The 25,812-nt window shown below is 42.1% G+C and overlaps 1 protein-coding gene across 2 annotated transcripts; it reads right to left on the reverse strand.

The window, feature by feature from the left end:
- Positions 1-1,663: 1,663 nt before the first annotated feature.
- Positions 1,664-25,767, reverse strand: septin8a (septin 8a). Of its 2 annotated transcripts, none has more exons than XM_077546147.1 (11): positions 25,604-25,767; positions 25,352-25,519; positions 19,115-19,229; positions 18,506-18,701; positions 16,661-16,847; positions 13,181-13,342; positions 12,640-12,736; positions 9,692-9,860; positions 9,503-9,635; positions 9,264-9,433; positions 1,664-3,075 (listed from the first exon to the last, which is right to left on the reverse strand). In XM_077546147.1, exons 2-11 carry the CDS (start codon positions 25,379-25,381, stop codon positions 2,910-2,912), a joined length of 1,425 nt encoding a protein of 474 aa, XP_077402273.1. In that variant the 5' UTR covers positions 25,382-25,519; positions 25,604-25,767; the 3' UTR covers positions 1,664-2,909. The 2 variants fall into 2 exon arrangements, with proteins under 2 accessions (XP_077402273.1, XP_077402274.1); XM_077546148.1 differs by lacking the exon at positions 1,664-3,075 and adding an exon at positions 6,389-7,044 and having other exon boundaries at positions 25,604-25,762.
- Between the last annotated feature and the right edge of the window lie 45 nt (positions 25,768-25,812).

Genomic DNA, 25,812 nt, shown 5'->3' on the forward strand with positions numbered 1-25,812 from the left:
TCAACTACAAAAGAAGGTAAGATATGCAAAAGTGGCAGGATGTATTTGGTTTGTTGTTGTGTTCGTGCCTGCTTGGCGTTTGCTGCAGCTGCAGCTAATTGTCCCGCCTCGATTCTTTCCCGTCTGTTGCCTTTTCACACACACGTACGACAAACGGCTCGTTTTTGCTCGTTGCTTTTAAATCTGTATTGTTTGTTGATCTAAAAAACAAAATGTTAGCGAAGTATTTGCTGCAGTACCGCCAATCGTTTTACTTCCTTCAATCGTTCTCAACACATTTCAAGCGGAGTTTTTTGTTTGTTTTATTATCATTGGAGGGGTTTTTACACTTGCATTTTGAGCCATAAATCATAGCAAACCACAAATATTGATATTTACTAGTGGACTACCAATACCACTAGCACTTTTGACATACAATTAAAAAAAAAAAAGAACAATAAAAAAATGAAAAAAAAAATCCCCCAGTTTTTTATTATCTCATTTACATTTGCTCATAAAATACATATTTTGTATAAAACACAAAAAATAATTGTAATAAACAATACAAATAATCCTGGTCGTAAAACGGCCACAATAAGTCGTCACGTACCGATTTGTTGAAAAAGGCCCAATAACGATACCTGGTATTGTTACTTGCCCATCGTGTAATCTTCATTCCCAGTTCCTGTTGCAACGCATTCCTCACAGGAAAACCGCTACACCTGTACAGGTGTCAAACCGCGGCCTTGAGCTTTCCCCTCCTCAGACACACCTGATTCATTAGCAAGCTGTGCACAAACCTGATCATGATCCTGATGATTTGATTCAGCTGTGATGGAGGAGGAAAACCTCTCAAACAAACCCTCCAGAAGCGGAGTTAGCGGCACCTAATTGATGTGTGTGAGGTCAGCGTTCACATTTGTGGCAAATATTGCTATAGTGATGAGTATTACTGTTAGGATTGAAAAAAGGTGTGTGCCTATTCACATATAAAACAATCGAGGACCCTCGAGTAATTAAATTTTGGTTCCGAGTGCTTCAAACGAGTCCACGCTCTTTACATAACTTGAAAAAGCCAAACATGCTGATGTGCACACTTTGGAGACACATTGATGAGTGGTGCATTTGAAAGGTTTTGTTACCTCCGCTAGGTGCGCCGCTGGCCATGAAAGGTCCCGGCGTGGGCGTGGCCGAGAAGCGCCACCTGCTGGGCCTACTGGAGATGGCGCTGATACGGGAGGCACGTCTATGGAAGACCCCTGTCTTCAAGGGCGAATGCGGCGGCCAGGTGCGTTTGGCGTTGGAGGACCTGCTCGCGGGAAGATTTGGGCTCGAACAATTAAAAACCTTTCGAACCTTTGGCCTGTCACCTCAGGGCGCTGACATCTCGTCGTCCCAACACCAAGACATGATCGTGTGGCTACGGGACATCAGCAGACGCTTCGGCTGCTGTCCCGAGACTTTCGCGCTGGCCGTCTGTGTCCTCAACAGGATGATCTCCACCGTCAAGGTACGTCAATGACATCATCATGAAATGAAATCATTATTAAGGTCCAAATTTTCTGTCCACTTTTAGGCGCAGCCAAAATATTTAAAATGTATCGCTTTTACCTCACTGGTTCTGGCTGCCAAAATCAATGAGGAAGATGAGGTAAAAAAAATAAAAAGTCACACACACACACACTTTGGTTCTAGCGCCAAACCAGACTTTTATTTGTTGCAAAACAGGCAACGGGTTCGGTGGGAGATTTGGTTGCGCAGAGCGGCTGCAGCTTTTCCACGGCGGAGATCGTTCGGATGGAGCGCATCATTCTGGACAAGCTGCACTGGGACTTGTACACGTCCACGCCCGTCGACTTCATTCACATTGTAAGATTGACTTTTTAAAATGTCATTTATTACTCGGGTCCAGGCTGTTTTTTTTTTGTCGTTTTCACACGCATCCCGTAAGAGCAGACATTTAAACAGATTCACCCGCTTGATCTGATTTGTCTAATCTGGCCGCGATGCAGCTTCGAGAGCTGTTAATCTGCTAAAGCGACATTTCCGCCACAGTGCAGATGGCAAGTTCCTTCAAGCCCGCCTAGAGCCAAATCAGCCTTTTTCCATCTTTCCCACTGCTCTGTCTGCTTTATTCATTCTTCTTCAGCCACTGCTGGTTGGTCAAGCAGAACATGGCTACAAGTCACCAAAAGGTTAATTAGATTACCCTGTTGCTGCTGTATTATACGCTGCAGTTTGTCTCTTTTTAAGAAGAAAATGGAAAATTGTTCATTAGTGTCTCCTGCAGAGTTGTTGAATTGGGAAGAACAAAGAAAGACAGAACCACGCAGTGGGAAAAGTGCTTTCCCCAACACTTCACTTCTCACTTTTTACAAAGCAATATAATAACAATTGAAAAAATAATAATAAAAAATAAAGACATTTATTTTTGTATCTAGTCTTCAAATATTTAAATAAATACTCATATCGAACAATATTTTTTCCTAGATTTCTTTCATTGTCAATAAAATCTATGAATAATTTGTCACAGACGCATCGCCATGGCAACAGTGCGTTCGTTACTCTGCGGGCCATCTTGAGAATTCAACAAACAGAATCAACATTTTCAATCCTAATAGTCCACTAGATTCCACTTGAGAGCACGATGTGAACATGGCTTACTCCAAACACCTTAATTCATCCTTGGATCCAGCCAATGTATTTTGTTAGCCTTTAGGCCGACTCGGGTTGGTTGCGACGCCGAGCACAGAAAAGCACAGCACAAACGTAACGATACGATGTAGACGACGAGTGCGTGACGGTGACGACGTTGGGGACGATTCCAAAAGAGACGACAATGACATCATGCGCTTTCATCTTGGTGTGTTGTGGCAGTTCCACGCCCTGCTGGTCTGCGGCCACCCTCACCTCATTCCGTCGCTGGGCCGTCAGAAGAGGCCGGCGGGCTTCCAGGTGGCGCTGTGGACCAGGCAGGTGCAGCACTGTATGGCCTGCCACCAGCTTTGGCAGTTCAAGGGCTCCACGTTGGCTTTGGCCATCATCACCTTGGAGCTGGAGGCACTCACGCCCGACTGGTTCTCCGTCTTCACCGACCTGCTCGAGAAAGCACAAGTAAGGAAAAAAAAAAAAAAAACGAAGCGTGGAGTAAACATTTGTGACGGGCAAGTACGAACTTCCAACGTATTTAAATACATTCAAATGTACTTGGAGGCTAAATGCTACAAACATAGCATTTTCCCCATAACGCCATGGGGTGTTATTTGCGTGAGCAAAAAAAAAAAACGTCTTTTTTTTTTTAAGTATTTGGCCCACATACCAATACATTCAAAAATGAAGTAAAAAATAATAATTGTGCATTCGTAACTTTTCATTTATGTCATTAATGCATCATTTAGGTTAGACATTTTTCCCATAATGCAACAGGTTATTTACTGGCATAAAAGGAAAATATGCTATGTTTGTAGCATTTAGCCTACAAGTACATATGTAAAAAATATTTGAATGTATTCGCCAGTTAAAAATGTTGACTGAACATTGGCAGTTCCGCATTTCTGTACCGTCTCCACCAAGCATGACGCTTGGGTTTAGTTTGGTACTCTGATCTGTGGTCTACAACTTATTGGTACCCTTACAGGGTGCTAACAGCTAGTCTGTATTGTAAGATTGGTGTTTCCCAACCTTTGAGCCAGAACACTTATTTGACATTAGAAAAATCTCACCGTACACTACCAACAAAAACAGAAGAGAAGCAGCAGTAAAACAGGCCAAAATTCAGATGTAAGGCAGGGCGGCAAGGGACTTGTAGTTTGAACCAAATTTAGCATTTTTAGCATTTAGAACTCAGTCCTAAATCCAGATTTAACAGAGGGAGTCGTTCTAATTTCCATGGCGAGTGCACTCCAGCATACTTCATTCAGCCTGAAAACAAAAAGTGTTTTGTGTTGACGAGTCACCTTGAGCCAGTCCTGACATTGATTTTGAATTTCCATCCAGGTGGACAGCGTGGAGTTCATCCACTGCAAGGAAACGGTGGACCAGCACCTGCGCAGCCTGGACTTCTCCCTGCCCGCCAACGCCGTTTACATCTTTGACAGCGCCCGCCTCCACCAGGCGGAGCTGGACCAAGTCCGGCCCCCCTCGCGCCGCCTCCGCAGGAGGATGAGGAAGGGGCGTTCGGCAGAGCAGCTGTGGGACTCTGATGAGTATTACGACGGTTTGAGGCGATTGTACGGCGAGGAATTGAGCTCCAAAGCGGAGGGCGGTGGTGGCGGCGTAGGGGGGTCGCCGTTCCATTTCCCGCAGGAGAGCGCCTCGCCCTGCCCGCCTCTACACCCCCCCACTTAAGTCACGGCACATCATTATTTGCCATCATCTGTTAAGAGATGTCGGTGCAATAAGATCGTACTTTTCAAGTGTTTTGCACGCCGCATTGACTTACTGTTTTCGTCGTCCTTCACTTGCGTATTTGTCATGCAATAAGCAGTTGTTGACTGAAGAGTGGTCTTTTTTTTTTTTTTTTTTACCAAGATGTTTGTGTTTGTTTCTGAAGGATATACCCAAGGCGGTGGGTTGTGTTAGAGATCAGGATAATTTTTTTTGAATGGTTTTGGGAGATTAAATCCTGATTTATTTATTTTTTTCTCTCCTCCATGAAGCGATCTGGTTGAACCCTGCCCAGTCGCAGTAGCACTTTTCAAAAGACTTTTTAAATGAAGTAAATGAAAGTTTTTATTGAATCACATTTACTTTGACCAAAATCAAACAATTAAGCTTTAATTTTACGATTTAATGCTACGACTGATTTTAATAAATTATACCACTGGTGTTGACTTTCTTAAGCACCAAAGCAGAATCACGAGATTATCAACTGCTACACTAATCATTCTATAGTGATTTTTTTCCATTTTATTTTGCTCAAGCTCGTACAGTAGGTAAGCCGTGTCATTATGTTACTTAGACACAAAAATAATGTGTTGTACTCAAAATGTACCGATGCGGTTCTTTTTGAATGTTACTGTCCTCACAGTGGAGCGAAAATTCTTGCTCACATCCACAGGCACCTACGTGTACTTGACTGTATGTACTTTTGTTTTGTCTGTAGCACACAAATAAAGCTACAACCACAAGGGTCAAAAGTGATTTGGTGTTTTTAGTTGTCAATATGTCAAGTGGAGTGCGAACGCCACCCGGTTGCGTGGAAGGAGGAAGCAGATTGTACTGTTGGATGAAATCCACAGCACCCTGCTGGTGATGTACACACAATAATAATCGCGGCAGACCTTCACAAAGGTTGGCTGGGGATCACTACTGTGTTGTCCTCTCACTTTTATTTACTGTATTACCTACTGTAAAAAAAAAAAAAACACCTTACCCCTAATAAAATAGCTCTATAGTGCAAATCTAAGAGCCAACATGTGTATACGGTACAGTATTTTGTTAGCCAAGTGCAAACATTGTTCATTAGAAAAATGTCAGTTACATGAACTGCAAAATAATTTGTGTAGAACTGACAGGAAAAGCCAGTTCTTTTAAGCACTTGATATAAAAAAACATAAAACAAAACTACAGTACACTAATGCTCACTTATTGAAACTTCAATTTAACAAATGTGTTTTTTGTGGTTGAGAAGTATGTTCCAAAACATGCATTTTCCTGAATGTATTCTTCATAACCTATTTTTATTAAGTGAACATATGAATTACAGTTAACAGTTTAATTTCAGACAATCTTATTGTTGGAACCAGATTTTTTTTTTTTGTCAAGTAACTTAAGCATTATTTACGGGATGGCCTTCAAAATAAAAGTCTAACCTGGCCAATTGTCACTGAAATGGTTTCAATTTTTAATGACATATTTCAAAATCAAGTTTAAAGGAAAACTCTTTCATTAATATTATTGGGACACACTTTTGCCATAATAGCATAAGGATCAAGTCTTATATCCCAAAATAAAATTGATATCCGCAGAAGATGGATACATTTTTAGCTTTTCAACACAAAACCCTATTTTATGCAGGTTTGTCTTGGACATGTAGTTGGGATATTTCAAAGTAGGCCTATGTCCAAATGTTTATGCTGTTGTACAGCCAGTGATATAAATCCCACTGGAGATAAATTCTCTCAAACAGTGACAGTCAAAAATGCAAAGGCTGAATTTTGTCCAGCGAGTGTACATAAAAGTGTTTTCTTCAAATGAGGAAGTTTCGGGGGTGTTTGTTTACAGCCATCTGCAGGTGCTGTTAACACATACAGCCTACACAACGGAACGGAGCGGAACACACTGTCAACCAATCCCATTACACGCTTCCTCTGCAGACAGTGGGCGGGATTTACCGCCCCCCTCCCCCTCCCCAAACACATACAGCTCAAGTCAGCACCAAACATGAAGAATTGTGTGACATGCAACATTGTGGGATGGCCGTTTGTGGGACTTTAATGTTTGTGTTCATTTTCAACGACAGTAAACACAGCTGCTCTCCTTCCCCAAGCTGAGGTTTTCAGGTTTTCCTGAATATGCGCGTGTTTGTAGGCTTCCTCTATCGTTTACAGTTGTGTTTCTTTTACATCGCTTATGAACTTGTTACAAAAATACTTACTCCCAAAACATTTTTGCATAGTAGGTGGAGTAAGCTAGAACAATATTGGCTTAACACTGAACTAATATGAAAATAAAAATAATAATAACAAGCACACCCCTAAACTGGTAGAGTAGCAAACAGCCTCAAGCTGTGCATGAGTGGCTTTACATCTCTGGTGTGCTGATTAAAAAAAGAAAAGAAAAAATAAAATCACAAAATATTCATATAAAGTGTCCAAAAATAATAATAACAATAATAATAAAGAGGGGGGGAAAACATCCTGAATAACTGCTGGTCGAAGTAAACACTCTCACCATGCTTGACCGTAGCTTCATCATCGTCATCGGTCCACATTGTGCACAATATGTCAAGATGGAATGTAAAAAAAAAAAAAAAAAATGGCGAAAAATGGTCTGGTCGTCATCGTGATGGAGGGCAAATCCATGCTCATGTGTGAGGAGGGAGAAACGGCGGCCATAAATTAACTGAAAAAAAACAATGGAAAACATAAATGTGAATAAATAAAACAAACAAACACACACTGTGGGGGAGACATCAAATGAGGAGTAAGAAAGGAGGGACAAAATGAACGATGATGTCATCAAGCTCCAAAATGGAAGCTCACTAGAGGGAGCCACAAGCTAGCACATGCTTGAGGCGTCAGTGCAAGAGATTAGACGCTGATCTAAAGCCAGATGAGCTCAACATCACTTTTAATTACACTCAACCACATCCAGCCTGCACTCTGGACAAAACGTTACTTTCCAACAGGAAAACTGCACAGTTTTTTTTTGTTTTGTTTTTTTAAGACTTCAGTCTCTATTTTTGTTCCTACCAATTTTTTTTTTAAGCACTGCCCCCAAATACAAACTTGAGCCTGGTGACGACCGGATGACGAATGTGCCGTCCGTCAGACCCCAGTGAAGAGTTGTGGCTGGCGGCAAGGTCACGAGCCAACAGCGAGCGCCTCACTCGATCTCAAACGAGAAAATCCTGTCTGCTCCTTGGATGTGGACATATGATAAGAGGCGCGTCACGCGTCGACAGCACTTTCACACTGTGTGCAAACGGGCGCGTCTCGCAATAATTCGAGCGAGGAAGGAAAGAGCCAGAGGACAGGAAGTGCCCGGCAGGGGTCACGGCAGCAGCGCAACATGCCAGGAGGCCTTAATAAATTCCAATGTCAGGCAGGCCATTCAAGTGAATGCTGAGATGACGTCAAGGCTAAATGTCAGTGAAAGAAATGAAAACTCGGATGGACAATTCAAATGACAATCCGATTGTCATAACCTGAACCAGTTTAGGATTTTAGAGAGTATTTTGGAGGACAGGTATGTATATATTTTTATTACAATATGTACATATACAGGTACTTCCATTCAAAAAAATCAAACTTTCATAGATTATATATTCAAGGCCCACAACTTAAGTGATTAAGTGACTGTATTTGTGGCCCTCGTTTCCTTTTTGCAATACGGTACTACCTAGAGGGCCACCAGACCCAAAAACAAAGAGCTGACAGCAAGCATCAAGAAAGCCTGGGCTTCCAGGACCCTCAGGCAATGCAACGGCGCATCGAGGCAGTGATTAAGGCAAAGGGAATCCAACCAACTATTGAAGATTGACATATCTTTTTTAAAATACCATCCATCCATCTTTTTTTCATTATTCTAATTTTTTGACATCCTGTTTTCATGTGTTTTTTGAGCTAGAAGCTCAAATAATATAAAAATAAATACTTGAAATCACTTAAATTGTGGGCCTTATATCTATAAAAGTTTGCCTTGTGAATGGAATTACAGAAATGATTCAACTTTGAAGATATTCAATTTTTTTGACGAGCACCTGTACTTCTCCTCACACAGAGTGCATCAGTTTGTTGTATGAACAGTTTGAAATCCATCCATTCTCTACGTCTCTTTTCCTCACTAGTGCCACAGGTGAGGTGATTTAGGGCGAGAGACGGGGTACACCCTAAACTGGTCGGCGGCCAGTTACAGGACACGTATAGAATAGAAAAACAACCAGTCGCACGCATTCACAACTACAGATATTTAAGTGTCGACAATTAAACTGAAAAATATATTTTCTATTTCTGAGCGTATTCTGAAAATGTCCTAAAAATAGTAGAAATGCATTTTTTTTTTAAAGCAAATAATTGTCACAATTAATTACATATATTAAAGTTGGCTTTTACTAAAATCAATACATAAATATTACATTATTTTAAATGAGACAAAAAATAAGTAGTAATATTGTATTATTTATCTGTAGCATAAAAACATTTAATTGTATTTTTATGTACATTTTGCGGAATATAATAAAAAACTGAAGACAGTTTCAGGGCCATACCAAGTCTAAGTATTGAAGTTTTTTTTTCTGCTCACAATTTGTGTGCGTTAAATGTATTTCGGCCTTCTTTAATCGTTTTTGTATATGGCCCACTTGCTGTATGTTCCAACCAAAGTCATTGGCATGTAATTGATATTTCTTGCAAATTTTCAAACAGCTATGCTGTGAAAAGTTGTGGCTAAAAAGGTGTTCCTATCAGAACATCCATTTTTGAAAGATGGTCTCTCAGCTTTCACACCATGTGAGGGCTTCGAATGCGAGGTCACGAGATTGCCAAGCAATGGGCAAGAAGAAAGGAATAAAAGTCGCAGTGTTACGAAGCGAGAGAGGAGAGGAGCGGAAGCGCGCTTACTTTTTCTTGTCCTTGTCTTTCTTGAGCGGCTGGGACAGGGAGAGCGTCTCGGCGGCCACCTTCTTCCTGTTGAAAGCGTTCATCTCTTCCTCCAGGTCCCGCCGCTTCTCCTCCACTTTCCTCTTCTCCTCCTGGTGCATGCGCTTCAGCTGCTCAAACTTGTCGTGCAGCTGCAGCAGACCAACAGAATATTGGGATGGTGTCGTGCATTGTGACCCTACGCGGTGACCGACACTGACCTCCCTCTCCTTCTCTTTCAGCTCTGCTTCCGTCTCTTTGACTTTGTTGACAAACATTTGCCGCATTTCTTCCTCTTTACGCTGCAAATCTCCCAAGAACTCTTTCCTCTTGGCTTCATACGTCTCCTGAAGACTGCAAAGGCGCAAATCAATGAGATGGAGCCGGAAGGCTTTCTGGGTTTGCCGTACCTGAAGGGCTGGCTGTCCGGGTCGGTGTCTTTGAAGCCCATCTCCTCCAGTTTGCAGCGTCGGTACAACTCGTAGTGGCGGGCGTGCGTCTGCTCCCTCAAGTCCTCCATGTTGACCCGAATCAGCATCTCCCGCAGCTTGACAAAGTCGCAGTGGCTCTCGTTCTCCACTTCAAGAGGAAGACGCCACACACTACATGTTATTATTGTGCCATCACATGCTCCATGTTTATGTTCTGCCACGCTTCTCAACAGCCCTTTATATTTCGCTTCGATATGAAGTGGAGCATCTAGGTTTCATATCGTTCATACTCCCACTTAATATGTAAATAAAAACAATTTTGCAAAAGTCGAGTGCCTGTATGTGCAACTGGGCACCTTGGCGCAACAAATGTGAGATGACACGGTCGTTTTATTGCCAGGCGTTTGTTCCCAGCTTGCATTTTTCATCACATTCCAACAGCCCATCTGTCACCGTGTGGCCGTCCCTTCCTTGAGATCTCACTCAAAAAACAAAAACATCTCTGAAAGGAATGTAAAGAGAACGTCCTCTGTAATTCACAAAAAAAAATCCATTCCAGGTAGGCTGTCTCCACGGCAATAAGATGTTATGCTTATTAGCTGGGACACTTGATACACACACACATCCACAATAGCAAACAACTTTACTTTTCACTGCCCCTGTTGGATTTCTTGCCCCCATGACGCCACTTGCGCTCTCGTGGGCTGAGTTGCTCGTCGGGCGGATTCCATAACGTCCCTCCCTTGAGATTTGGTGGAATGTCTAGATGTGAGAGTTTGTTTTTTTTGTTTGTTTGTTTGTTTTTCCGGGCTTATACTATGCTAAAGGATTTTTTTTCTCTTCCTTGCATCTTCCCTTTTTATCTAAGACCTTGAGGTGTTTTTTAGTGAGTACCGACAGGCTTCTCCGTCCTGCCTCCCTGTGTTGGTCATTTTTTTAGGTTTGAGCCCAATAATTAAATTTTGTGTGCACGTACAAAGGCAGTTAAGATCAATTCCATATCTATAATAATTATATTCCCCACTAATAAATAGGACAAATCTCCAAATATGCTACCTGAAAAAAACAAAGCAACATTATAGTATTATTTATTTATATATACAAAATTTGGAGGTAGCAGTTATTCATTGAACTTCAATGTAAAACAAATAAACAAAATAATTATAAATCATTTAAAAAAAGTTAAAAAGTGTTTTAATGGTGGTACAAATGTTTACAACTTTAAAATCATGAGCTTTAATTAAGAAGGGTTTAAATGTTTTTTTTGTCTTATTTGAAGAACAAGTGGATTAGGTTTAATTGGCAAGATGGCGTAAGGGCAACTTTTGTCCTCACGAATGGCGAGTTGTTGCAGTAAACATGTTTTGAAAACGACCTCAGTGGGCTCACGCGCGCTCTTCATTTCTATCAACCTATTTGTGCTAACCACAGGCTTGCTTGCACGCACACACAAAGTGCAAACAGGAGCATGCAAACGCAAAGAAGAAGAGATCGGTCTAGCCATTCAGTTTCACAGGGGGAAAAAACTGTTGTCAACTGAGAAGCCAAATGGCAGCTAAGTGCTTAATAGTTTCCACGTTTGCATCCAGCACACTCAAGTACGGGTGGACAAATAGCTGAGAAAACATCTGGAGCTGCAAGATAACATTCTTAAAGGGAAACACACACATGAGAGAAAGCCAGTGCCTGTTCTGTTCCACAGTCGTCCTTCTGTCAGTCCTTCGTCCCCTCCGGGAACATTTCTCATGGCTTCTTGCGGAGGTTAGCATAACGCATCGAGATGACATTTGCCTTTCCACTCGCCTCCTTTCACATAAGCTTGCTTTGTATCAAATGTGTTATATGAAGGCTGAGTCAGTCATTTGATCGCCGCATTAAGGAATTATTAATATATTCTCATTAAAATGAATGACTTTTTGCAGACTTAACTTTCAAGAGGAAAAAAAAAAAGACGCCACAGAAATTACGATGAGGAGCTTTTACAGTGTTTATTAATTTTTGTTACGTCTTGATGTCCTGTTTTTGTTACCATTCCCATTAGCTTGACAGTTCTTAAAGTTGACCAAATCAGAAGTCTTCATTATGTGTGCAGTGCAAGAGAAAAGGGCAAAAGAATGATGGCCCGTGCGCAAAATGTGCCCGCTGCTCATCCCCTGATGAGTGTCGAGCGCGTCACTCAGCATGAAGTCAAAGTCACAGCTGGAGGCGCTGGGCAAAAATATCCTTCAGATCATAATGTCCTCTGCTAATAATATACAACTTTTACACCTCTGGTTCCCACTGCAAGTACACTTCTCATGCTAGTGGAATTTTAAGTTGAAAAACCCTGTTGTGCTCTATTTTCTGTACATCTACATTGACTGGCAGCTATACATTTAACAACATGTTTATTCTTGTGTGGAAGGACACTTGCATCTTGACGGGCAGAAATGATTTGCTTGACATAATTATCACATTTTTAATTTAGTTGCCATGGCAACAAGCAAAGCGAAATGAATAGCAGCAGGGAGGACTCGGGACTGCTACTGCTCTTCGATAAAAATGCTGACTTGACGAGACGTATGACACATTTTCTTGATGAAAACATTGCAAGGTTGGTGCTAGCCTAGACTAGCCAAGAGTTGAATACTTGTACTGGTATCAGTCTGAACAAAACTTGTATAACATCCCTCGAAAGTTGAAAGGCCTTTGCGGCGTTCTCTTCCATATGGTCTTACTTCCAAGGACAACAATTTGCTGACTCAACTCCTTTTTCTCAACTCGGGGGGTGTGTATGTGTGGGGGGAGCAGACTTTTACAGGCAGCGTAAAAGGGGCCAGTGACTCCCGGATGAACCCAATGTAGTGTTTACCTGAGAAACAACACGACCTCCTCACATCCACAAACACACGCACACCCAAAAAGACAGAGTGCTGGTGTCCACTCACCTTGCACGACCCCCCAGGGGTACTGCCTGGCCCTCACCGTTTTGTTCCCAACTTTCACTTCCTCCACGCTTCCCACCACGGCAAAGGGCAGATGAGCCTGCAGACACGGCGGAGGTTGATGGTGACGTCACGCCAAAACCATATGTCACACGTCAACTACTCGAGTGTGTCGTGAAGGACAATAAACAATATGGAGGCTGTTGAACATCTAGCCCGCACGACAAAGACGTGCACGCATGTTGGGATTGGACTTTCTCAAAGATGTGCTTCGTCGCCCAACCTCAAAAATGAGCTGGCTGCCTGCTTTTGGTTTAGCGGCATCAAATGTTGGTGATGTCACCCGCTGCGAATAGATGAGGAAAGTAGGCGAGGACGAGCCACATCTCAAACCAAACGCAGCTTTATTTATCCAAGAGGGAATTTTACAAGCGACGCACTTGAGTACCATTCCAGCCGGCGCTTTTTACTTGAAACATTCAATATTTTCAATGTAAAAAAAAAATAATAATAAAAAAGACAATAAGAGAGAAAGGAGGCTTACGTTCATGGAGGAGTTGATCTCGCTGACGGCTTCGTCGTCTGTGGGGAATTGATAGATCTGGACGCCGTTGCTCACCAGCTCGCTCATTATCTTGATCTTGAATTTGTGCAGTTCGCTCTTGGAGATGGTATCAGCTTTGGCAATGATGGGAATGATACTGACCTGGGGGAGGATTAGAAAATGTAAACATAGAAGAACTGAGAAATGCATTCTCACGTCTGATTATTATCATGTTGACCAAATTATTTGAAGAGAATGCCAAAGAACAGAAATGTACTTCCCTTAGTCACAGAGCCACTAACAAATGTGCAGTCAATTGCAGTAAACGGCACACGCAAACAAACCCTGATTGTAAAAACAAACTGGGCTTCATCGCCAATCTATATCAGATGCTCCTCAAAACTCCCCACTGGGACGACGGCGAAGATTCCCACCACAGAGTTGCACATTCATGTCCGCGGGAGTCACATTACCTTCAAGCTTGCCCACATCATTCATTTATATCAGCACATCATGGATAAGCCCTTAATAAACTTTATTTATTGCAATACAATGACGGAAAAAAGTTAAATAAAATGGTGACATATACCATTAGGTCATGTGAAACCTACCAAAAAGGAAGGCGGTGATGAAGCCCAACCGCAAATTTCCAGACTTACAAAAGTAGTATTGGAGAGTGGTGGTGCGAGTCATGCCAACAAAAACATACAGTAATTACAGCCACTAGTCATAATTGATATTTGAGGTGTGGTGTTTAGAAGCCATTATTTGAGGACCTATCATATAGCATTTGAGGTTAGAATTGTGTTAGTATTGCCAATGTTTGATTCCACTTTTGTTTGTTTTTTGTTTTGTTGACCGCTACCAGTACAAATACTCAACTCTTGAATAGTCACCAATACCGATGTAGTACTTTACATACCCCCACCCCAAAAAACAATCCCCCCTAAAAATACAATGACAAATAATTTTAAATAAAGGCCTATGTATCCCAATATAGAATTTCCCCTTCAAATTGCTGGAAATTAATGGCCATTTTCTATTCTTTTAATTCCTAATTCCTGATCATAAAACGTCCAGAAGATACCAGTATCGGGCGCCATCATGAGTACCGATACTTTGAAATGAAATCTGGTATCAGCCCGATACTCGCCCATCTCATCCTAAAGAGGAAAAACAGTTATCAGCTGGATGTTTGCTCTAATGACCACTGTTAGCGGGCGTGTTGATTGTTGGTTGGGATTACACAAAAACTGCAAGACCAACTTGAGAGGCGTGACAGACGCTGGACGCTATCCTACACTGTGTTCCATTTAAAAGGCCCGGCTGGAGAAATGCATCGACTGTTCAGTGTAAGTGGATTTCGAATCGTGGGTAGCCTGAGCCACACTAACCAAAACATAAACGCTTTGACCAAACACAGTTAAGTACATCGCCTGTGATTTCATCCTAAAACACGAGAAAAGTGAAGGCATGGAGAAATTGTAAAAGGTTTGTAGAGGAATGATGAATCAGTTACCCAGAAAAGACTCCCTGTCATTTCAAGAACAAAAATAGGCTCATTGAAAAACAAAAAGATTATCTGTGTTCCTGCCTCCGAGCAGCACGCTTGGCTCACTATGCAAGCCGAGAGAGTGTGTGTGTGCGTGCAATTTTATACTCTGCTAATGAGGGTGGGAACGCCATTGTCAGCAAATTGACAGCAAATTGTGTCAAGCAGGAGGAGAAAAACAGTTTGTGGTCCGCTTCCCTGTTCTTCTGCACTTCCTGGCTTTATACTAGATCTGTGTCTGCTTAGCGTCTACATTCCAGTACATCATCATCACCACAGGTAGAAATGAACAGACTACAATAAAAGCTCTCAATGAAAATGCCATTTTATTCTACCTTTTTTTGTGTGCAACTTTCTATGTATCACAGCTGAGACTGAAGTCCAAGCGGCGGCATTGACTGGCTAGCTGCTATGCTACATACATGAAAGTCGGGTTTTTACGTTTTCAACTACTTACAATCTTTTGACACAAGTGACAGTTAAGAATGTTAAAAACAACAACAACAATAACAATAGCTTATAATGAGTTGTGGTGATTGATGGCCAGAAGAAAATATTTCTTTTTAATCACGGGTCAGCATGTATTTATCTTCAATAGGTCCTTTATTTGGATAGAAAATGCCAGGCAAGAAAACGTGTTCACTCAACAGCAACTGGCTTTCACAGAGAACAATATTTATCTTTGGCATTGTGGGACAGACGGGGATGCTGAGGTTAGAGTGGATGGCTGCAAGTTCACATGTTGACAATCCGCAACATGCTTGGGCTCACTTGACAGATTTAGCCTGCGTTGCTTGACTTGTATGCACAAGGGACGGATAAAACAAATCGATTAACCAATGGAGGCTCTCTTAATTCATACTTAACGAGACTATATATATATATATATATATATATATATATATATGTTTGCTGGCACAGCAAAAGCGTCCAAATTTAAGATCCACTGTAATGGAAAAGAAATTAGAAGGGTTCTAAATGTCTGCACAAGAGCAAATTGCATTTTTGCTCCCTCACAAAGAACACTAAAATGTCCATTAAAAGCAAGAATTGGCTTTGGAATGTGGTCATTGTTTTAAATAGCATCGGAGGTCCTTTGGCAGACGAGTGCAGCCGTGCGTTGAGCTGAAACACGGCAGCAGCTTTTGGTCACAAGCTGACCATCTGCTTTCTTCTGGATTTATTAGCAGTGCATCGCTAGACACGCGCTGATAAAAGACATCTACCACTTCACAATGCCCAAATCAACTTTGGGACAAGTAACCAATCTGTGCCGTTTATCAGTTTCTAGCAGCAAACATTCGGGTGGTGGGGAAAAAACATGAAAATGTAACGCAGGAGGTTTTTTTCCATGCTGTGGCGGTGGCGGTCAAGAGACAGCTGGATTTCAATTCATCATTGTAATAAAAGAAACATGTTGGCTTCAAGAGGGACACCGGCGGGTCTTTCCCAAAACTCCCCAGCTACACAAGCTCTTAAATGCCAAAAGAAACTTTTTACTACGCAGAAATGGGTCCGTCCGAAAGAAGAAGGGAAAAAAATGCTTTTCCTATATCAGGGTTGGGAAACCTTTTCCCTTCAAGGGGCCACATTTACAAACTCCTCCTCCTACATTTATGAACGAAATATGATGCAACAATTGAACAAATGTCTTTGGGACTGTTTGGAACGTCATCTGATGTTTGATTGGTTCTTAGGTTGGCTCAAATGTGACATTCTCCACCCCGGTTCCACACAAAGGAGGTGGAAGCTTGAAGTTTGACTTTGTATTCATTTCAACTGCAAGAGTGAAAACAAAGCCGGCAAAGAGCTGAAGGGGATGAAATGCATACCGCTCTTAGTGAAAGGGCATCAGGGTTCGACTGCACCGATACTATGATTTGCTAACAATGGACCAACAGTGACTAAGACCGCTTTAGTGAGGTTACCTTGCTGTCTAGTTTCTTCATGGTGACCAGGTCCAGGGACTTGAGCGAGTGTCCCGTCGGGGCGATGAAGTACAAGCAGATGTGGATCCTGGTGTCGTGGTAGTTGAAGAGTGAGCGCTTAATCTTCAGCTCTTCCTGCAGGTAGTTTTCAAACTGAGTGTCGATGTAGTCCACGATGGGCTTGTAACTGTGCCAGGGGACAAAAACAAAACGTAGACTCTTAAAAAGCCTGTCCGCTGAATGCATCAAGATGGGCTCGTTGTCACTGGGGTCGAAGCTTGCTTGTGTTTGTGTGATCCACAAGCCAGCTTGAGGCTGCACAGCTGAGTTTTGTTTGAGACTTGACTTGTTTCACCCTCCGAGAACTTCAGAAGGGGACTTACAGCCACCCCACTGACCACAGTCGCTATAATTGGGCACATTCACTCAATCAAATGAAATCACAGGAGCCGAACTAAAATTGGGCCTCAAGATAATGCAACAGCTGAACTTGAATGGCCTTGACGTTGTATAATTTGGTCAACATTTTTGCTAGAAATGTGTCCTATCACAAGACACGTGTGTGTTTTTTCTTTTTTCTAATGCCACCACATAAGGGCACCAGTGAGAGAAAGGTGGAACATACCAGCGTTTTTATGAAAGGGGAGGTTCTTTGAAGACACAAGACCACGAAAACTTCAATTTTTCACTTGTATGTATGTCATTGTGTTGCTATGTGAATTATATTTTTTCCAGGTTCATACTGTGCTCCCTTTTAAAGAAGCACAGATTGGGCCTTGTTTTTCCCCTCCCTCCTTCCTCATATATGTTTCCTTATTTCCGCATCTAAGAAACTTGGGGCGCTAAGTAGCGAACTGCCAGGCTTCCCATTTTGTCTTCCTCTGTTGGTAATTGTTATTTTTTAAATTCTTGTCGTGACTGTGAAGAAAAAAAAATTGGGTTACATACTTGGCCAATTTATCTGGTTCAGATTTTTAAAAATGAACAGTTCATAAAGTTTATATAATGAGGCCCATTTGAACCTTGAGCAGTGATTTAATAGAAAAAAATAGAATAATGGACTCAATATCTGCAAAGACCATCTTGACGGTTATCCCTCTTCACGCCTCTGCAATCTTATTCTGTGGAATGCGCCGCTGCTGACCTTTGAACATGCATTTGGCGCACGCTGCGGGGTCTGGTCTTCAGCGGCCCACTTCAACGTGGCCTACAGGGGAGGCTGCTCTCAAAGGGCGTGAGAATGCCGCTTGTTGGTCAGGCTCCAACTCGGTCCCTTGGCGAAATGTAAAGACTTCCTCCCTGCCGCTTTCTTCGTATTATTTCCAGTCCCGATGGGGAAAGAAAAATTTGTGCTGATTTGATGTCTGCTTTTCTCATCTGAACGCTGAACAACATTGAGCTAATAATGTGGCAACCAATCAAGAAAAATAGCTGCTGAAAGAATTAAAATGCGTCAATAGTATTTACTAGTATAAGGAGTTTAGGTGAAATGTAAAGACTAATTTTTTAAACTACTTATATATATTATGTTTAAAAAAAAAGTAATAAACATTTATTTAGGAATTTAAATCCAAGTTTTGTTACGAGTATTGTGACATAATTTTCCAGAAAATGTTGGTTCAACTCCAAATTGGCGTGACAGGTTAATTGAACTAAATTGAATTAAATTGTCCCTAGGTATGATTGTGGGTGTGAATGGTTGTTTGCCTGTGTGTGCCCTGGATTGGCAACCAGTACACGAAGACAGCTGGGGAAAGGCTCCAGCACCCCAGTGACCCTTGTGAGGAATAAGCGGTTAAGAAAAAGGATGGATGGATCGATGTTTATCATCTCCTCCATCCTCACCTGTCGTCTTTGTTGATCTGGTCGCCGAAGCCGACAGTGTCCACAATGGTGAGTTTGAGGTGGACGTTGCTCTCCTGCAGGTCGTACGTCCGCGGGCGCAGGTAGACGCCGTTCTGGTAGTGGCAGGCCTCCTCGTTCTCAAACATGGTGTTGAAGAGCGTGTTCATTAGCGTCGACTTGCCGATGCCCGTCTCCCCTGAGGATGGTCGCAAGGAACGTTACGCCGGGTAATGCAGAGCAACGCAGAGTGAGGTTCAATAGCTCACAGGAGATCAATACGTCTTCTTTTAAAACGCTGCTTTTAACTTTCACAAACATTACTCAGACTTGGACGTTAAACACCATGCGAAATATTCAACGCACTGCTGATGTTGTCATTGAGCAAAGAAATATGACTCTGTGCATCATTTTGTCTGAATGCGGAGAGTCAGGAAGTCCTATTGTGCAACAAAAATGCTGACAGTCTTGCTTGAGATCGTGTCACCATTTCTGCGAAAGATGATGAAATGAGATGGGTCCTCTCTATCAGGGTTTCTCAACATTTTTGGGTCCCAACTAGGGCTGAACGATTTTGAAAAACCATCTAACTTGTCAACTGTATTTACTTACCTACGCAGAGGATGTTAAAGCAAAAACCCTGTGTGACCGATTTGCTGACCAGTTGGTCAGGGAGGCTGTCGAATCCAACATGGCCGCCCAGATTGAGGCTGCGCTTCTCTTCATTCTGCGGGACAAAAGGAAAACATCAAACACAAGGGAAGGAAAAGTATTTTTTCAAAACTTTCTGCTGCAGCTTTTCACAGAGTGTTAACACGAGTGAGACAAAAACATTGTCGCCATCGAGGCAAACAATTAGCCCGCACACAGTAGATCGAGAAAGTGTGTCAGAGATGCAGAGGAAAACCTTGAGATAAAAGCGGCTACAAGCTAAGCGTCGCTCATCTGGCCGTGCCACCAAACGAACGCATTCTTGAAGGCTGATGTCACAGCCGGCGGCAATAGCCTGAGAGCACAGCTCTGCGAGATGCCGGCAGATCAGCAAACGGAATCTCGCTTTTGTCATCAACTGTGAACGCCGACTCGTGTATCTTTAGGTACATGCTGCTAGATTTGCAAGCACAAGAGACCAAAGGTTTATGAGAGGAAGCGTTGACTGGAATGAACAGTCAAAGGTCAGAAACAACAGTTAGTTAGTCCCAGGCCAATGTCTGGTTTAGGACAACAGGAAATGGCTGCAGGGAGGGGCCGCAGGTGGCTCCCACTGAATTAGTGTGTAAAATACAAGACAAGAGTTGTGGCCTCGATCACATGCCATTTTCCAGCCAAACAAAATTAACAGTATAAAACATGACAGGATATTACATTTCCTAAAATATTCAGAGACAGTTACTGTTGTTTAAGTCATGTCCCGACAGACAAACAACAAATGGAAATCCTTTATCAGACTCTGTAAAGATAATAAACCGGCTGCCTTCTTTTGTGTTTGCTAAAATATTTATTTCTGGCACGAAGCAAAAGTAAAAGGGTGTAAATGGCATGACTAACGTCCAGACAGCATTCGGGGTTGAATAAACACGCAATGATGACCAGACGTGACAAAGGCAGAAGAAAGAACCGAGAGGTGTTACCACGGGCAGCCATCCGATCTCACAAACGTTTAGCAAGTTGCAACGTTGCATCAATGTTGCCTGGGTGATTTGCTTTGACTTGTCAGGGAACGTCACAAGGGCTGTTGCGAGAGTTGCTGGCCATTTTACATTTGCGCTAGTAAGATACACACATTGTGCCGTTAATGAGAGACAGGAAGAAGCTTAGCTTTTGCCGCTATGCCAACGATACCAAACGATACGTACGTGCCTTTAAAACTAGCTAACCATGCCATTTTTGTCATCTGGAGGTGAAGCCTGTTGAGATAAGACAATGGATGTCCAGTAAATGTTTGCTTCCTAACCTTGAGAAAACTAAAATGTTGAATACTGGCCTGGTCAACGTTTAATAATAACACTCTTGAGTTTTAATTGATTCAATTCACTTTCCCAATTTTTCCTGAGGCGGTTGGGGTTTTTAGATTAGGGTATGTCGCTAATCTTTGTCAACTGTGGGCCTGTGAAGATGAACTTGACTTGAAGCAACTCACCTATGCTATTTGTTCATGGCCATAAAAAGCAATTGCTTTTATTTGTCATAGAACCATCATGGTTCAACCACGTGTTTGTGGATCAACCATTTAGTGAGCAATTTGGCATAGCCGAGGTCCCACAGCTGACATCATTTTCGACGGCTAGCATCTAGCTTAAGCGGGTTACACAGCAACAAACAGGTCTGCCACATGCTATAAAAGCAGCAAGAGCACTAATTATTTCCTTGTCATGTGCGGTCTTGAGCAATTTAAAAATCTGTTAAGGTGTTTGAAATTTGTTTCCTCTAGACATCAATGACATAACTAGCCATTCTTTTCCAAGGCTTCCTCCAGAGCAGACTGATGTGGCTGCTTAGCAAGGTGGAAAATGAGGCCCAAGTGGACCGCAAACAGGAGCAACATGAGGTTGCCGAGAACAGATGTCTGATCAGGCGGGGCTTCTGGAGACCCTCAGGACATCGTTCAACTCAAACAGGGGAAGGAAGACGCCACAAGATATCCTCCATGACTCAACCACACATCCTCAGGTGAAAGTTCTTGCATCTCATCCAAGGACCATCTTGCAGATTTAGTCAAGTGTCTCTTTGGTGCCATATTTCATCAAGTCAGTGGAGAGGTTACTAAAGGATGACGTCATCCTGAAGATGGTCAACGTTAAGCGCTAACGTGTGTGAGAGAGTTGACAGGAATGACACAAAAAAATATTTGTCTGCTAACGACTCGAGTGTTCTCCCTTCCTGATGTGCAATTCTCACGCGCCGCTGTCGCCCCGCCCCCTCGCTCATCTGTGGCCCTCCGGAAAGTCAAAATAAATGAGTGCTGGAACTGTTTCACCAGACATGTTTATCTTCGTGAGACTTTGCAGACTATCGTGGAACTGAAAACTGATTAAAAACATACATATCATGACCAAAACATTCATTTCATCGCTCAGCGGCAGTGTTCACCTCAAGAATAAGGACAAATAATAATAATAGTGTGAATCTATGGAACTGTCAATTAAACAGAAAATAGTTTGTGTTTTGTTTTTTTATCTCCCTGGGTACACTAGAATGCGGTTTTCCAGTGAGTTAAAGGGACAGGATTGATTGGCTGTGGAAGATGAGATTGCACAGTTGAGAAGCCAAAACAGCATGTGGAAAAGATTGAATGTGAAAATATGCGAGTGCACGCAGCCTTCCAATTGTCCTCAATGATGAACAGGAAAAAAAAAACATTCATATCCAAGTGCCAGATCAAATATTTGAATGATCTAGGCCAGCGATGAGAGAAGGTGGTCTTCAACCTGCGCAGCAAAACTTGCAAAGTGAATTTTTGGTGTTTTACCAAAAATTCCAGTTATAAAGGCCACAGTTTGACCTTATAATGGATCTTTATTCAATTTCTATTATTTCCAAAGGGATCAAACCGTCTAACTTATTTTTCCAGGGCCTCACTGTAAATTCCCTGGCCAAGATTATCTTGACGTCTACTTTTTGTGAGCCTGTGACCTCTTCTATACATAGCGCATATATTATTGACTCATCCACATAGCGGTGGCGGCGCTGATGTTGTTCTTCATGCACAAGCAGCACATCATTGACTTTGACAAGCTGGCCTGGAGGCGCTTGTGGCATGTTGGCACTATAAGCACGGCAATACATCATCGTTGACGCACTACATCCTGCATGCCGTCTCACCCTTACATTTTCAATAATCAAGTCCTTGAATGCGTCTTCACATAAAAACAAATTGGAGTGCATGCAAGCATCTTGTGGCATGGCATGGCATGACTCCGCTCGCAGTCTCTCGCCTTGAGTTGTTCACTTCATGATGATGATTCCAGATTGCATGCAGGCCTAACGGGGGCAGAGACAATTGGTCTTCGGGATCAGTAAGCACACCCTACATGGTGGTGACTATGTTGCAGGGCATTTTCCTTATATAACAGTGGCACAATATGCTCGGGGACCGGAGAGTGTGTGGCTGGTTCAAGACACTCCGTGGACCAAACCACAAGTCAAACACGGAAAACTTGCTGATACAATTTGTGTTCAACATTTTCTGGGGAGATTACACCAAAAAAGTGAAACAAAACCATCATTAGGTGTGACAGCAGATCTCGTAAAACTTTTGATATCATTAACTACACTGGGGAACAATTTGGAAAAAAATAAAATCCGTGACTTTGATTTTTATGCCAATTCAAACTAAATTTGGAATATGATTCCAAAATTGCTATTAGGTTTTTTTTCTCCACATCCTACTCTACAGATAAGCAAAATCCACTCATTGGTTGTAGACAGACTAGTAAGAAAAGCCGTTTATACAGTATTGACATGCTTTTAGGACTAGGCAACAACATGAAGTCCTTGTTTGACGTGATTCTTCTTCTACAAAACTGCAAACTTGACATGCTTGTGTTTTCAAACACGACTGGGGGATTTCTTGAAACGATTGGCCCGCGTTCAACCCCAATCAATGAGCGAAAACAACAGCTGCGGGGCAATTGGCTGCATCGATCGCCTCGTGTGGCCTACAAAGTTACGCCAATGCTTGCCAATGTCAGGGCCATATCAATAGCCGCCGTGGCCTGAACACCAACGGCGCCCGTTTGTTCAATATGGTCTCACTTAGTTCCACAAAAAGAGACAGGAAGTCAGTTGGGCCCCAGCTGTGCGGCCCGCCGCTACCGCTGGCCTGCTGCTCTGCATTCTCAGCATTTTTACCCCCATAATCAATGCCCCAATTTTATATTCCAAAATCCCAGTCAGCAGTAATACCGTGTGTGTGTGTGTGTGTGTGCGTGTGGTAGAAGCTCAGCAGCACATACTGCTTGTGATCCAGTTCCTTTCTCTTTTTTTTTTTTTATAGGCATGTGTTGCACAAACAAGGAGTAGCCCAGAGCTTCCTCCTAATCCCTTTATCCTTCAAACTCACTCCTGCCTACTGTCCACTTCACAAGTATGCATTCAAACCTCGGAGAAGTAACAAGCAGTATTATTAGGGACACATTGAAATGATACAAATAGTTCCAAATGACAAGAATAAAGTTGAGATGCTACAAGAAATGTTGGATAAAAAAAGTTATTTTAAGAGGGAGAAAAAATACACAAATTGATAATTATAAAGTAATAAAGTCATACTAACGAGAATTAAGTCCCAATATCGCGAAAATAAAGTTGAAATGTTAAAAAAATAACATTGCACTATTGTGATATTTAAGTCATAAAAATTATGAAAAAAAAGCGCAGTGTTACAAAATGTTGCAACCAGAACTGTCAAAATGTTAAGGGAATATAGACAAGGGTTGCAATAAAAACATAACATTGCAAGAATAAAGTCACAATATTAAAGGAATAAAGTTGAAATGTTGTGAAAATAAATTTGAAATGTGACAAGAATTAAGTTATATTATAGGAAAAATGCTATGAGTATAATGTCACAATGTACAAAGTGTAAATATTACAAAAAATATATAGTCAAAGGAGGTTACAAAAACCAAGTCGTAATGCTACGAGAATAAAGTCACAGTCATGAATATTCAGCCATAATGTTACGAGAATACATTTTGAATGTTATGATAGCAAACTGTTAAGGAAGAAAGATTGCAATGTTACCAGAATAAAGAAAATAAAAAATAATGTCGCAATTTTACCATCACCAAGTGGTAATGTTACGAAAAATAATAATTTCTATAATAGTTATTTTTGAAAAGCTGCTATGTCAAGGCTTTCTAAGGTGCCAAGGCAAATAGTTGAAGATTTTTTTCTTTTCTTTTTTAAGTTTCAGGGTTGCCGCCAGCCCTGCATCCCACTAAAATAGATCCGCCCAACCACTGAGCAGCTGAACTCCTTCCCCACATTCAGAAGCAAAACAAGAGCAATCTGTAGTCAGCTGATCATACTTGAGGGCCATTCATGTGATATGTTAACAAATCAATGACTTTTTTTTTTGGTAGTATATGCCATAGGCCAGTAACAAACAGTGGGCGGTCCACAAACAGCCCCCTGACCGTGGTTTGAACTCCCCTGATATTAATGCCACAAAACAAATTACAACTGCGGTTGATTTATTGCCACCAATTATATGAAATATTTCACATACATTCCTGTCTTTTATGACAAACTGAGACATGCACAAGATACAGTACACAAGTCCTTGTGTTTTTTTTTTCTCTCCCAAAAACGAGTAAAAAAAAAGAGGATTAAATGCATTTTCAGTCAAAGATTCTAGTAGATGTTGACATGTGGAAGCATCTTTACGGTTTAGGTTAGTTTAGGTCTTCATCTTTACGATGCACTTCAGTTTAGCAGCAGGCACGAGCAAAAGTGAAGCATTTACCTGCTAGCTAGCTCACGTTTGTCATGGATTCAGATGCAGTAAATTTGTGGTGTTGTCTTTTAAAACAACACCCACATGGTGTGAGAGTAGAGCGAGCCTAATAGGCAAAACTTAAATTAAAAAAAAAATAACTTGAAAGAGGCGTCATTCGTTCGGCTAAACCTGCTTACATCGTGCGGTGGGCTGAGCCCTCCACAACCACAGGCACAAGCAGCTTGGCTCCCACATTGGAGGCTCCTCAGGCGGGGGAGAGGCTGACGCCACACTCCCGCTAACGTTCTCCGTAAATCACGACCGCGACCGTTCCGTTTTATTTTCTATCTTTTAGGGAGCTCCAAAGGAGAAAAAGACGCCAGCGAGGGACGCTGTGTTGACTCACTCACCGAAAATACGTCCACGTCCGTGGCAGCCATGGTGCGGAAAGTGCGCTGCTGCTGACAAGTGACAAGTGACAAGCGGGGGGCGAAAGGGGAAGTGCTCAGCTCAGCTGCCCTCGTCTCTCGCTAATGCTGCTCACGCTCGGCTCACGTATAGTCAGGACAGGCGGCAGGCTGGAGCAGGAAGAAGAAGCAGAGCCAAGAGGGTTCACGCAGGCGTCACTCTCGCGTCGCTTCAAGATAATACACCCCACTTACTTCCACACATCCATATCCGAACCGCTTATCCTCGCGAGAGCTTACAATGGTGTTAAAGTAGGGTCAAAAGTTTTGTAATTTGATCTTGTTATACAGTATTTTGCGAAAATCAACATCAAACCATGAGATTTCAGTTTCATTTTTTTTTCCGTACAAAATTTTTGACCCTAATTCACCTCATATAATTCCGCCTCGAGACATGTCTTGAA

This window comes from Vanacampus margaritifer, chromosome 16 (assembly GCF_051991255.1).
Source record: "Vanacampus margaritifer isolate UIUO_Vmar chromosome 16, RoL_Vmar_1.0, whole genome shotgun sequence".
NCBI classification, from domain to species: Eukaryota; Metazoa; Chordata; class Actinopteri; order Syngnathiformes; family Syngnathidae; genus Vanacampus; species Vanacampus margaritifer.